General features: G+C 42.4%; 2 protein-coding genes across 2 annotated transcripts; one reads left to right on the plus strand and one right to left on the minus strand.

Moving 5' to 3' along the window:
- Positions 1 to 458: 458 nt before the first annotated feature.
- On the minus strand, positions 459 to 1,355 carry LOC124659322 (beta-1,3-galactosyltransferase pvg3-like). The gene has a single exon (XM_047197234.1). It carries the CDS (start codon positions 1,353 to 1,355, stop codon positions 459 to 461), a length of 897 nt encoding a protein of 298 aa, XP_047053190.1.
- Positions 1,356 to 1,985: 630 nt separating this feature from the next.
- LOC124659333 lies at positions 1,986 to 7,428 on the plus strand. The gene is made up of 12 exons (XM_047197242.1): positions 1,986 to 2,078; positions 2,172 to 2,297; positions 2,393 to 2,491; positions 2,624 to 2,704; positions 2,931 to 3,046; positions 3,137 to 3,238; positions 3,319 to 3,435; positions 3,705 to 3,771; positions 6,550 to 6,603; positions 6,711 to 6,785; positions 7,157 to 7,189; positions 7,318 to 7,428. The coding sequence occupies exons 1-12, from the start codon at positions 1,986 to 1,988 to the stop codon at positions 7,426 to 7,428; spliced, it is 1,074 nt and encodes a 357-aa protein (XP_047053198.1).
- Positions 7,429 to 11,724: the final 4,296 nt, after the last annotated feature.

Consider the following 11,724-nt stretch of genomic DNA (forward strand, 5'->3'; position numbering starts at 1 on the left):
CGCCTAGCAGCCGGCCCCAGCTCCCGCCGCCTTGCCCCGCGCCCGACGAGCTCCCTCTCACCAGGGGACGCGGGAGGGAAAGGAAAACCGCCCCACCGCCACCTTCCCCGGGGTGCGCGCGGCTTTGTCGGTCCCCCTCCAGCGGCGGCGAAGCAGGGAGGAGAGGTGGAGGGGCTCTACAGGCGACGGCTAGGGTTTCCTCCTGGTTGCCAGAGGAGGGCGACGCGGGGGGGGGGGGAGGGGGCTAATTTTGTTCTTAGTTAGGTGATGCCATCAAATTTTAGTTCCAAATCATTTTGCAAGTAATGATTAGTACAAATCAAGATGTAAATCAAATGGTGTAAGAATTGAGTGAGGACGAAGTTACTAGCAAATCCCTTAACTATACGTTATAACCCCGCAAGCCGCAGCCACACTAAAATCTACTTCGTAGACAAGATCAACAACCTCTGGTATGATCAAACGTTGCGGAAGAACTTGGACGGCTGGAGGCCCGCGGTGAAGTTGAAGAACTTGAGCGTGGTGGACCACCTCTCGTTGTCCTTGAGCTTGTGCACGGCGATGGTGTCCGGCACCAGCTGGTGCGCGCAGGCGTCCCTCGGCTGTGGGAAGTCGTACATGGCCGGCTTAGCGTCCACCCAGTTCTTGGCCTTGCCGCCGAGGCCGAACCACTTGCGGAGCGTCCAGTCCTCCGGCCCCGCCGTCCGGTTCCGGATCACCTCCGCCGCCGCGATCCACTCCACGAGGTCCCAGGAGAGGACGTATCCCATGCCGGACATGTACTCGTCTTTCGCCGCGCGTCTCATGTCGCATGACACCCGGCACCCGTAGTAGAGGTCCTCCCTGGGCGCGCTGCCCAGCGACTCGGCCAGCCGCGGCAGCCGGAAGAAGGTGTCGTCGTCGGTCTTCATCACGAAGTCGTAGGCAGAGGCGCCGAAGAGCGCCGGGACGCTGGAGAGGTAGGAGTAGGTCTTGCCGTTGTCCATGTTCTCCGTGCAGTCCAGCTCGACCACGTCGCCGTACCGCATCGCCTCCAGCGCCACCAGCACGCGCTCCTCCTCCGAGGCCACCCGGCAGAAGATGAACCGGACGTCGACGATGCGCGACGCCGGCAGGCTCGGCTGCTGGAGCGCGTACACCGTGCGGATCAGGTTCCGCCGCTCGTACAGGCCTGGGAGCGTCAGCACGCCGATGAGCAGCCGGAAATCCACGGCCACCCCGACGACGTCCGTGGCCGTGAGGCCGGCATTGTTTTGGCAGGTGGGGCTGGACATAAGTGACTGGAGGGCCAACTCGTTGGGGTATACGACGAGGATCACGGCGACGAGGAGCCCGAATGGGAGCAGGAGAAGCATCGCTGTAGAGATTGATGGCGCCATGATGCGGAGCATCTTGACGAAGTGCGTACCCAACAGAATGGTTTGTGCTTGGTTCGCACTGTGCAAGACAATTGGTACATACGTACTCTATACGTACTATACACAATTGTCAATGGCTGGACTTTGCTGGGAATGAACGCCAACAAGTTTTGTGATATCTACGTGACACATATACATAAGGAGCAATGAGAGGCAAAAGAAAAAAGTGAGTCAACTCTATGCATGCAACTCTATGTCTGTATCCCTCAGTTAGCTTTGGACTTGCTTCCATTCTATCCAACTTAAAGTGAGTCAACTCTATGCATGCTTTGTATGCAAGTTAAAAAATTTGTTACCCATCCTACTCCACGCTCCTAATTAATTCAGATCAAAGAGAGGTAAAACACTACTACACTGCTCAGCCAGTTTACATATCTCTCTTGACATTATATCGCAGGGCAGGGCCGAGGTACACACGTACTCACTACTTCAGTCTTCTTCCTGCCCGCCCGCCTGCGACATTAGCACAAGTCGTCACCGATCTTGTAAGTATCTGTCTTTTCGTCGTGATTTTCCAATCGTGATTTTTGTAGTGTTCTCTCTTGATTTATCATGGTGTTAGTCAGGATGAAAGTAACCTCGTTTCTAAAGGTGTTGCCTGTGGCTGTGGCGTTGGGGTTCTTCATGAGCGTTTATTTTCCCATTGCGATCACACCAAAGGTAGGTGGAGAATGAATTTAAGTTTTGGGAGACTGGCTTTTCCCATCATACTCTGATGAGCTCTGAAGCTAAGATCATCCCATTCCCATGCAGCTTCAGTGTGGCATACTGCCTTGGAGTAGTAGTTTTTCTGTAAACTCCAGCTTCAGTGACAACAGCATAGTTGCTAGACTATGGGCACCATTCAGCAACACCACTACCTCAAATGCCACTTCTGGGGTACATTAATTTGCATGCATTTCTGAATAATTCAGTTTCGGTCACACAAAAAATTGTCTCTTAAGCAAACACTCCGTGTTTTCTTAATTTTAAAGGTTGCAAGAAACCCGCAAGGTTCAGAGAGGTTACCACCAGGGATTGTGGTGTCGGAGTCTGATCTTCACCTCCGCAGGCTCTGGGGGTCCCCAACAGAGGTCTTGATTTCTCTGACATGAGCTCTCTCGAATCGTAATATTGCTTTAATCTGAATAAACACCAATTGAATTTGATTTCGTTTCATCTTCCGCTGGTTCATTGAGTAACTTGTTCCGTTCTGCAATGCATAGGACACGCCGACACGCAAGTACCTCCTGGCGCTGGCCGTAGGGTACGCCGAGAAAGTCAATGTCAATGCAACTGTGCATAAGGTAAGAACCAATACATAATTTCTGAATTTTGATCATGTTGTATCGTATCACCATGTACTATACTTCAGTACATGTCAGATCGATGTAAGTCGATGACAGAAGCAGCCCATTCTTCTCCTGTCTGCTGAAGCCTGAACTCCATTCGATCGTTGCTCCCGATTTGCAATTTACTGCAGCTTGAATCTCCAGGTTCCTAAAAGATCAACTGACCTTGTACACTATGTAGTTCTCTGACAACTTCGACGTCATGGTGTTCCACTACGACGGTCGCACGACGGAGTGGGACGAGTTCGAGTGGTCAAAGCAGGCTACTCACGTTAGCGCCAGGCAGCAAACCAAATGGTGAGAGCACCACACTGACAGAACTGTATATATATCTTTGAGATTTTCAATGGATTGATAATATTCAGATTTTAACCTGTTATGATCAAGGTGGTTCGCCAAGAGGTTCATGCACCCAAGCATCGTGGCGCCCTACGACTACATTTTTCTGTGGGACGAGGACCTCGGCGTCGAGAACTTCAGTGCGGAACCGTATGATCCACCAAAAATGCCTGCTTTGTCGGTTTGATATCTGGACTCTGAATCCGATCATTGACTGGTTGTGAATGCAGGTACATCGACATTGTGAAGAAGCATGGGCTAGAAATCTCGCAGCCAGGGCTGGACGTGACCAAGGGGAAGAAGCAGTACGATATCACCGCCAAGAGAGACGCTGGCGAGATGCACAAGTAAGCACGTGCAGAATCCATGATGATGCAATTGTAGATACTCCCATTTCTTGTTAACGAAATGTGTATAGATAGTATATGTAGTTTACCGTTAATTTGTAACCTGTCACAAACAATTATTGGCCTGAACAGGACGGACGCAGGGGGGAAAGGCTGCCTCGACGTGCACCAGCGGCCTTGCAGCGGGTACCTGAATTATTCGATCACCTAAAGGTCACTTTTTGGTTTGCAATGAGCTGAAAGATCTGATGGAATTGACATGCATGCAGGTTCGTGGAGGTGATGGCACCGGTTTTCTCCAGGGATGCTTGGAGATGCGTCTGGCATATGATACAGGTTGGTATTTTTCAGACTTTTAGCCCAATTGTATGTAGTACATTTGACGTAAAATCGAAATAATTGAATTCACACTCAAAAAGTACTTTGTGGTTTTGTACTTACTTGCAAAATGTTGCACAAAAGTTATGGTGTAGTTGCATAGGGGCAGCACCGGCAAAACCCTACTGGCATTCCCCTTCCTCCTTCGCCTTGTTGTCCGCCAACAGAGGACGTACAATGGCGTGTGAACTCGCTTGTTCGATGGTTACCTCCCGCTGCGCAATGCCGGCCCTGGCCGGCACTGCTCATGAGGGCCGCGGCAGTTGCCGGTAATACGGCCTTTCACGCAATGCCGGCCCGGGCTAACACTGTCATTGAGGCTCTACATTAATCCACATCATCACAATTATTTTAATGGTTAGATCTAAAATTTGAGTCTAGCTAAAATTTAACAAACGACTAATTAATAATTACTTACCTAACTATTTAATTTTGATCGGCACACTTAAATTTTGTACCAGAAAATATGTGGATATTCCAACACGTATCTTCATCGGACCGTAGAGTAGTCTATTTTAAGGAAAAAAATCGTTACATGAGAGTTAACCCTTTTGTTAAACATGATGAAATAGATCTAACCTGAGTTGCATAGCTTAGCTGGTCGTACCATTGATTGTAAGGACACGTTGATCGTGCAAATGATGGTCTCCTCATGCGTTTGTTTTATTATAGTTTTGTTTTGCTATAATAATCGTGTTAAGGTGTATCTCCAAAGTATGATATCTCCGCAACGGTTGGGTGCACATATGGCAAAAAATTAATCACGAGTATACAAAATTAATCCCAAGGCAATTAATCTACACAAAAGTATGGTGCATATTAAGTTTTTTTTAAAAGTCAAGCCGTTTAAAATTTAACCAATATTTGTGCAAAAATATCAGTATCTAGAATATTAAATCAATACTATTAGAAACATCGTGAAGTATATTTAATATGGCATATATCGTATTGATTTTCATGGAAAACAATGTGTACTATATTATGGCAAGTAGGAAGTACATATTTTATAGAAAACTTTCCATTATCATGCTACGAACATCTATGTGATTTCATTAATGAAAGTCTCTTTCTTCAAAAAATAATACTCCCTCCGTTCCATGAAACATGTCTTAAGTTTATCTAAATTTGAATGTATCTACACAATAAGTTAAGGCACCTTTCATGGGACCGATGGAATATCTATTTTCCTAACAACATTGGTTTATACAATTGCACTTGCACGGGTTTTCATGGAGCTTGAAGATTGATGAGTCCACATAATCAACTATATTTTAATAGTTGGAGCTACTATTAAGAGCTAGAATTCAGTTAACAATCAATCCGAATTGGACACACCAATTTCGTGGAGATTCAATATTGGCGGGTACACACAATAAAAAATATTTTAATAATTGTATATATTATTTCGATCATGTATTCATTCAACAATCAATATCAATATGATCATTTAATTTAATTTGGACTCCTATATTTTATGGGACATGAAGAGAAATTGATCTCTAAAAAATCAATTTAATTTGTGTTGTGTGAAGATATATTTGTATCGATAGACTAGCTGGTAATCTTTAAACTAAGTGAGTTATAGAATATGCCTTAAATCCTCAAATTGAATGAACTATAACATAGCAAACTTTCTACATGGCTCTTTTATGAGTGTTATACCAAGAAACATGCAAGCACATGTGACCAAGAGATACCAAAAACACACGACATGTATAGCAAACTATAGGTATTTTTCATCAGGAAAGCATCAGCTCTCGGGATGATAATAAAATTACTAAAAATAATTTAAAGAGTATGAAAGCTGAATTTTTGTCTATATACATGTTTGTGTCTTGCATGTCGGTAGAAAGTTTCACGAATATGTCCAGTCCTAGGAAAAATATGCGCCCTAGAAAAGCCTTTTTAGCACCAACATTTTTTCTTTCATAAACGGTGAAGCTTACTTTTGTCCATGAATTACACATTGAAATGGACAATGATATGTCTACAGAAATTCATATTTTTATATCGCTAGCATCATGTGTTTTTCCACAAGAATATATATGCTCTTAGGAGCCAATTTGGCTATTTGGTTTCGAGAATGTAGGGGTCAAACAAAAGATAACCTCTGGAAAAAAGAACAACAGTTGATTTCAATCTTAATACAAACATGAAAATAAAAATAAGCAACATGGGTGCAGTCTAACCTAATTACATAATCCGTCAACTTTTATATTTTACCGTACTCACTCAGATTGCCATGTGAATTTACTTTTATGATTTTTCCTAATATTACCATCTACAAAAGCACATTCTATCACTGATACATCATATATATATTGAAGTAATCTTCACCCTAGAAATTCAGGATTATTAAAATAATTTTCTGCTGCACCTAACCCTTTTAATTTATCATAAAATTTGTAGTGAATATGACCATATGAACGCTAATAAAATAATTTATGTCTACATTGTTCATTCGTATATTTTAAAAACTTTTTCATATGTTGCCCTCGCATTTGCGGAGGCCACTATACTAGTTTAAGAAAAAGTACTTTCCAAAAAAGTGCAGCTTAATTTCTTGCGCCTTGGCTTTAGGCCCACATAATAAATACACAGTACATGTATCATGTATGACAAAAAATTGGAAGGGGAAATACAAAAAAATACAGTCTTAATATAGTACGTGTTTCTCTGTAACAATACTTATGTGACATTTGTCTGACTGCAACGACGAAATTGATTCTATTGCAGAATGACCTGATCCATGGATGGGGACTGGACTTCCATTTCTGGAGATGTGTCGATGTAAGCACAGCCTAAGATCATACAAAAAAATAACTGTACTATCATTTTTACTGAGCTAGGCTATGAAAACTGTGCATATCCAAAAACTCTTTTTTTAATCGTGTCAGGATCCTGAAGAGCACATTGGCATCGTAGACGCTCAATATGTGGTCCATCACGCAGTAACGACGCTCATGGGAAAGGTAACTAATCATCAAGGCCTCTACATGAATAATACTCTGCCATCATTTCAGCAACAATTTAAGTAACCCAGTAGCCGGATCTATCTATCATAGTATCACACCGTAGAACATATAAATCACATTATCAGAGTATTATTTTCTACACATGCAAAAACAAGATGGAAATTTTACATCCGGAGCATACAACTTCGATGAAACAAATTATGTGCAATGAAAATCTTTTCTCCTAGTGATGAAAATATACTTAAAGGAAACAAGTTTCATGAATGCTATGATCCTACTAGGGATGTAATGTATTTCATTTTTATGTATAATTAATCCTTGTGACATAGAAAACTACCTTTTCATCATGTATGTGTTTCTCTCTTCAGGGCAACAAGGCAAATACGGGAATCGGTGCAAAGGTATACAAATATTTATGTTTTCTTCCGATACAATCATTAGAAAACAATAATAATAAACTAACATAACATATTACGTGAGCGGAGTTGTGTTAGGCTTATGTTTTGTTTTTGTTTTGTGCTGCCGGTAGGTGAAAGCCCGATGTACCGAGGAGTATTCCACCTTCAGATCCCGAATGTCAGATGCAGACAAGGAACTTGCCAACTCTACCACCACATCATCATCCACAACACTGAGCTAATTACACAAGGATAACACTGTTGCAAATATGAGCTTAGAGGAAATCGTGGAGATGATGATTTTTTCATATGTTCATGGATCTAATAAAGGAATATTTGTTATTCCATCCCTTGACTAAACTATCATAATATTGGTTAATGGATATATCATTCTTTTGTAAAAATACATTCGCAGGTACAACCGATTTTTTTTTTTTGCAATGGAAGTCTGTTATTGACCCGCAAAAGAGCATATCGCCGCCGTTGCCCTTGACAGCATAGTGGAATTTCCTATCTGCTTTCTTAGGCAGCGGCGATGTCAGGAGAGGTGAGGTGTAGGTGAGGCTTGGTCTAAGTCGCCTCCCGTCTCGCCCTAGTGTGAGCGAAGTGGGTTCAGCCCAACCGATTTTTTTTTGCAATGAAAGTCTGTTATTGACTCGTTCAATCACATTTTTAGTTTTGCTTGAGGCATTTCGACTCCCAACCTCCACTGAGCTCGTTTTCCAAAAAAATAGAAAAAGAACGTTTTTGTAGAAAAAGTCTGAAAATAATATACAAGCACACACACTTGTCTAGTTTGTACGATCAAATTTGCATTGAAATATCTATCCACATGTGGTCTGCCCAAGAAAAAAAGACAAATGTTTGAAGTAAAACATAGTTACTCTTGACGTTTTGAAAGCCGTGATCTTGTGATTTCGTGTAGCCGAGAATGCAACTAGCTTCATGCGGAGAACAATATATAATAGGATCGAAAATACGTATCTGGTGCCTGCAAGGGTAAGCAGATCAAAGCAGATCATCTCATATTCGGGACGGGTTGTGAAGTGTAAGCCGAAGGAGAGCACAACAACAATTTTGAAAAAGTGGGACAGACCACCACGAGGAAGACTGAAACTGAATGTTGATGGCAGCTATGTGGAGCACTCAGGAGAAGGAGGAGCTGGGATGATCCTCCGAGACGATAATGGAAAGGTGATATTCACTGCATGTAGGAGTTTGTCGTACTGTGCATCGGCACTAGAAGCGGAGATGGCGGCATGTGATGAGGGACTAAGCTTAGCTATGAGTTGGTCGACGGAACCGATCGATCTGGAGATGGACTGTGCAATTGCAGTAAATATGATATCTGCCAAAGAGAATGATCAATCAACCTTAGTCCATCTGTTACGCAACATACAAGAAAGCTTTGGAGAAAGGGAGACAACAATCAGGAAGATTGACAGAAGTCAGAATGAAGCCAGCCATGCTATGGCAAAGATGGGTAGGGAATTAAAACGTACCCAGTTCTGGATGAGAAGCTTTCCTTCTGTCTTAGAGAATGTTATAAACAAAGAATGTAATGTTTCTATGATTTAATATATTCCTTCTCCTCGCAAAAAGAAAAAAAAAAGAAAATACGTATCTGGACACGCAGCTGAATCTGACAACATGGGCTAAATCCGCATTTTCGTGCCTACATAAAATTTAAGTAAATATTTTCTAGGTAGAAGATGCATGTATGTATGTACGTATGTGCTGATTTTTATACAATACTTAATTTTAAAGTATATACCTTAGGTGAAAATCACAAGTTTGATATGAACTGTCTAAGAGAACCAACCTGAGGTTGTGTGGTTAGAAGGGTGGTTGTACCCCTAGCCCACCAGTGTTCAAATCTGAGGTTTGACATATGTGTGTCTCATAAAGGCGGAATATTTTTTCAGTGGGAGGCGACGTTCCCGTTGACAGCGAAGCGTCTGTAGTGACTTCGTCAATTTCAAGATCCGGTCTGCCGACTCAGTCTTCCGAAGGTGCTCATAGGAGTAGGGTGTGCGTGTTTGCGTTCATAGCGGTTAGTGTATACGCGTATATGTGAGCGTTCGTGTTTGTACTGTGTTTCTCAAAAAAAAATCTAAAGGAAACTTTCCTTTTCGAAGTTTCTGTAAATTGATGATAGGATAGCCATGTAACATAGTATTGGAGTAACTTTAATCAAGATAAGAAATATCCATGTCCCAAAAGAAAATTCGCTTTATAATAGGATTAGGATGATTGCAAGAATCATATGCCTTTCACGTTTATTGACATGCATGACGCGCGCGCTCTGTTGATATGCAAAGGTTTTGAGTGCGCGCTTTGCTCCCGTGTCATCACTGTCACCGATCACCAGCCACAGCCAGCATACGCTTTGCTTTTCCCGTTGGGTTATCCACGATCGACATGACAAAATCAGATCGAAGAAACATGTTCATCATCGTCCATCGGCAGCTGGTGGCCAAACCAGACGGCTGGGCGCTGGCACGCCGCCGAACGTTCGCGCACGTCGTTGGCGCTTCTCTGGATCGAGAGCCATGTATAGAAAGCGCAACGCGATCGAGCCCATGTGGGAAGAAGAGCAAGCACCTTCTTCCATGTGCCACGTACGATCTGATAGACAAATTCGGTGATCAGCCTTCAACGAGAGAGAAACCACGCATGCATGCATGCATGATTGGCCAACACGTCGACGCCTGTCCAGCTCTGCGAGTCGCCATTAATTACGTTTTGTTAATTAAACTCTCGCAAACAAGGTGTTTGCATTCACTCTGAATTCGTATTTGGCGACATCCATACCTGCGTCCATATTCATTTTGAAGATATGGATACGGAAATGGGAAGGGCACTATTCGATCCGCATCCGATCTGTTTCCACCCCTAGCTCTGTTGGTTGCCTCCAAAATGTGACTAGTCAAAATGTATATTATCATATAGTAGTATCATGCATATGATACCAGTGTACAACACTACCTCTATAATATATACTATTATGCATTAGTATTATAATTTTTTATATTTATTGATTTGTGGAATCTCAATGCGAAATTATGTACAAGATCTACTAGACATTTTTTTTCTAGTTTTATGTGCTAAGATACATATACCCCTATGATCTCTCTCATCGTTAATTATAACCATACATCAAAAAAATTACATGCATGAATTGTACAATGTGTAGTCTAAACTTGTTTGGACTCTTCTTACGGCATGTGTGTGCGGTTTTCTCTTCATTTGGTGAGTCATCGATAGCCGGTCAGATGTAACAAAGCATTCATTTCCCTCCTACCGACGCCAACCACATATACTCCCTCCGTCCTAGAGTGTAAGTCACAATCCTCTAATATCTTGGCCCAAGATGTAACGTGATTGGGGCAGAAATTGTGACTAATTAGGCCGAATTGTGATGTTTCGTAACTGCAACAGCCAATAAAAATAGCCCCATAATTATTGCATGCATAGTGAAGTGAGTCTCCCGCATGCTGCATGTGGAGGAGAGGAATATGGGGGCTGTATGCATGCGATAATTAACTCCAATTAATGCAAAATTATACCTTATTTGCTTGGGACAACCTGAAAATGAGAATGTCACTTACACTCTAGGACGGAGGGAGTACTATACAAGTCAATATATTTATTCATTTATATACACGCACGAAATAAAATGGAGTGTACAAGTAGTACTTAAAGTTAATCACTAAACTAATTAATGCCACGATGCAGACCCACCATCCAATGGTGCCTGGTCCGTCAAACTCTGACGAGCATGGCCGTCCACGTTGCAGAATCCACGTTCGTGCACGGGCGTACGCACGTAGTTTTCGAAGTTTTTCCATGGCCGGTGACGGACAACGCGACGCCGTGCTGATCTTCCCGCCAATCGCCCCACAATAATTTAGTTATAATACCACGCAGACCCCTCTGGAAAACGTAATTACACAAATGTATTTATTTTGATTAGGAAGCATTGAACACCCGCGCACTGATTGAGCTAGTTGAACGAATATCTACTCATCGGGCTAATGTCTTTTTTTTAAAAAAAAAAAAACAACTGTTATGATGACATGTACTCCTTCGTTCTACAAAGAAAACTACTGTTATCTATCTTCATCCTCTTCAAGTGTATGCTCAATGCCCCTTAAGGAAATGTCCGTCCATTTTTCGTTTCTCGTTAGAGCATGTTGATTGGTCTAACTCACTTGAGTCGATCTTGTGCCGATACGGAGCATAGGTTGCGAATGAGAATGACTACATTGTCCAAGCAAAGCTCTATAGCTCAGTTCAGCCGACTTATCTTCCACGACTTCTTTACACTAGTGAACATCTGAAATTGACCGTACATGTTTTCTTGGGATCTAATCCAACTGTTTGGTTTCAACTGCAGATCGATCAATCATGTATTGACGTTATTTTTTTTGTAAAGGCCATATAACCAGAAACCGTAAATGTAGCCCGAGCTACATATAGCTTGTTTTATGAAAAAAAGAGGATTTAAAGTTTTTTTAATCTGTAATTGAATCTAG

This window comes from Lolium rigidum, chromosome 1 (assembly GCF_022539505.1).
Source record: "Lolium rigidum isolate FL_2022 chromosome 1, APGP_CSIRO_Lrig_0.1, whole genome shotgun sequence".
Classification (NCBI taxonomy): domain Eukaryota; kingdom Viridiplantae; phylum Streptophyta; class Magnoliopsida; order Poales; family Poaceae; genus Lolium; species Lolium rigidum.

Excerpts from the sequence above, each read along its gene's own strand:
- LOC124659322 (XM_047197234.1), bottom strand. The coding sequence starts at position 1,355 with ATGCTTCTCCTGCTCCCATTCGGGCTCCTCGTCGCCGTGATCCTCGTC.
- LOC124659333 (XM_047197242.1), top strand. The coding sequence starts at position 1,986 with ATGAAAGTAACCTCGTTTCTAAAGGTGTTGCCTGTGGCTGTGGCGTTG. Across the intron at positions 2,492-2,623 it reads TCTGGGGGTCCCCAACAGAG|GACACGCCGACACGCAAGTA; the intron begins GTCTTGATTTCT and ends TGCAATGCATAG. Across the intron at positions 2,705-2,930 it reads TCAATGCAACTGTGCATAAG|TTCTCTGACAACTTCGACGT; the intron begins GTAAGAACCAAT and ends TACACTATGTAG.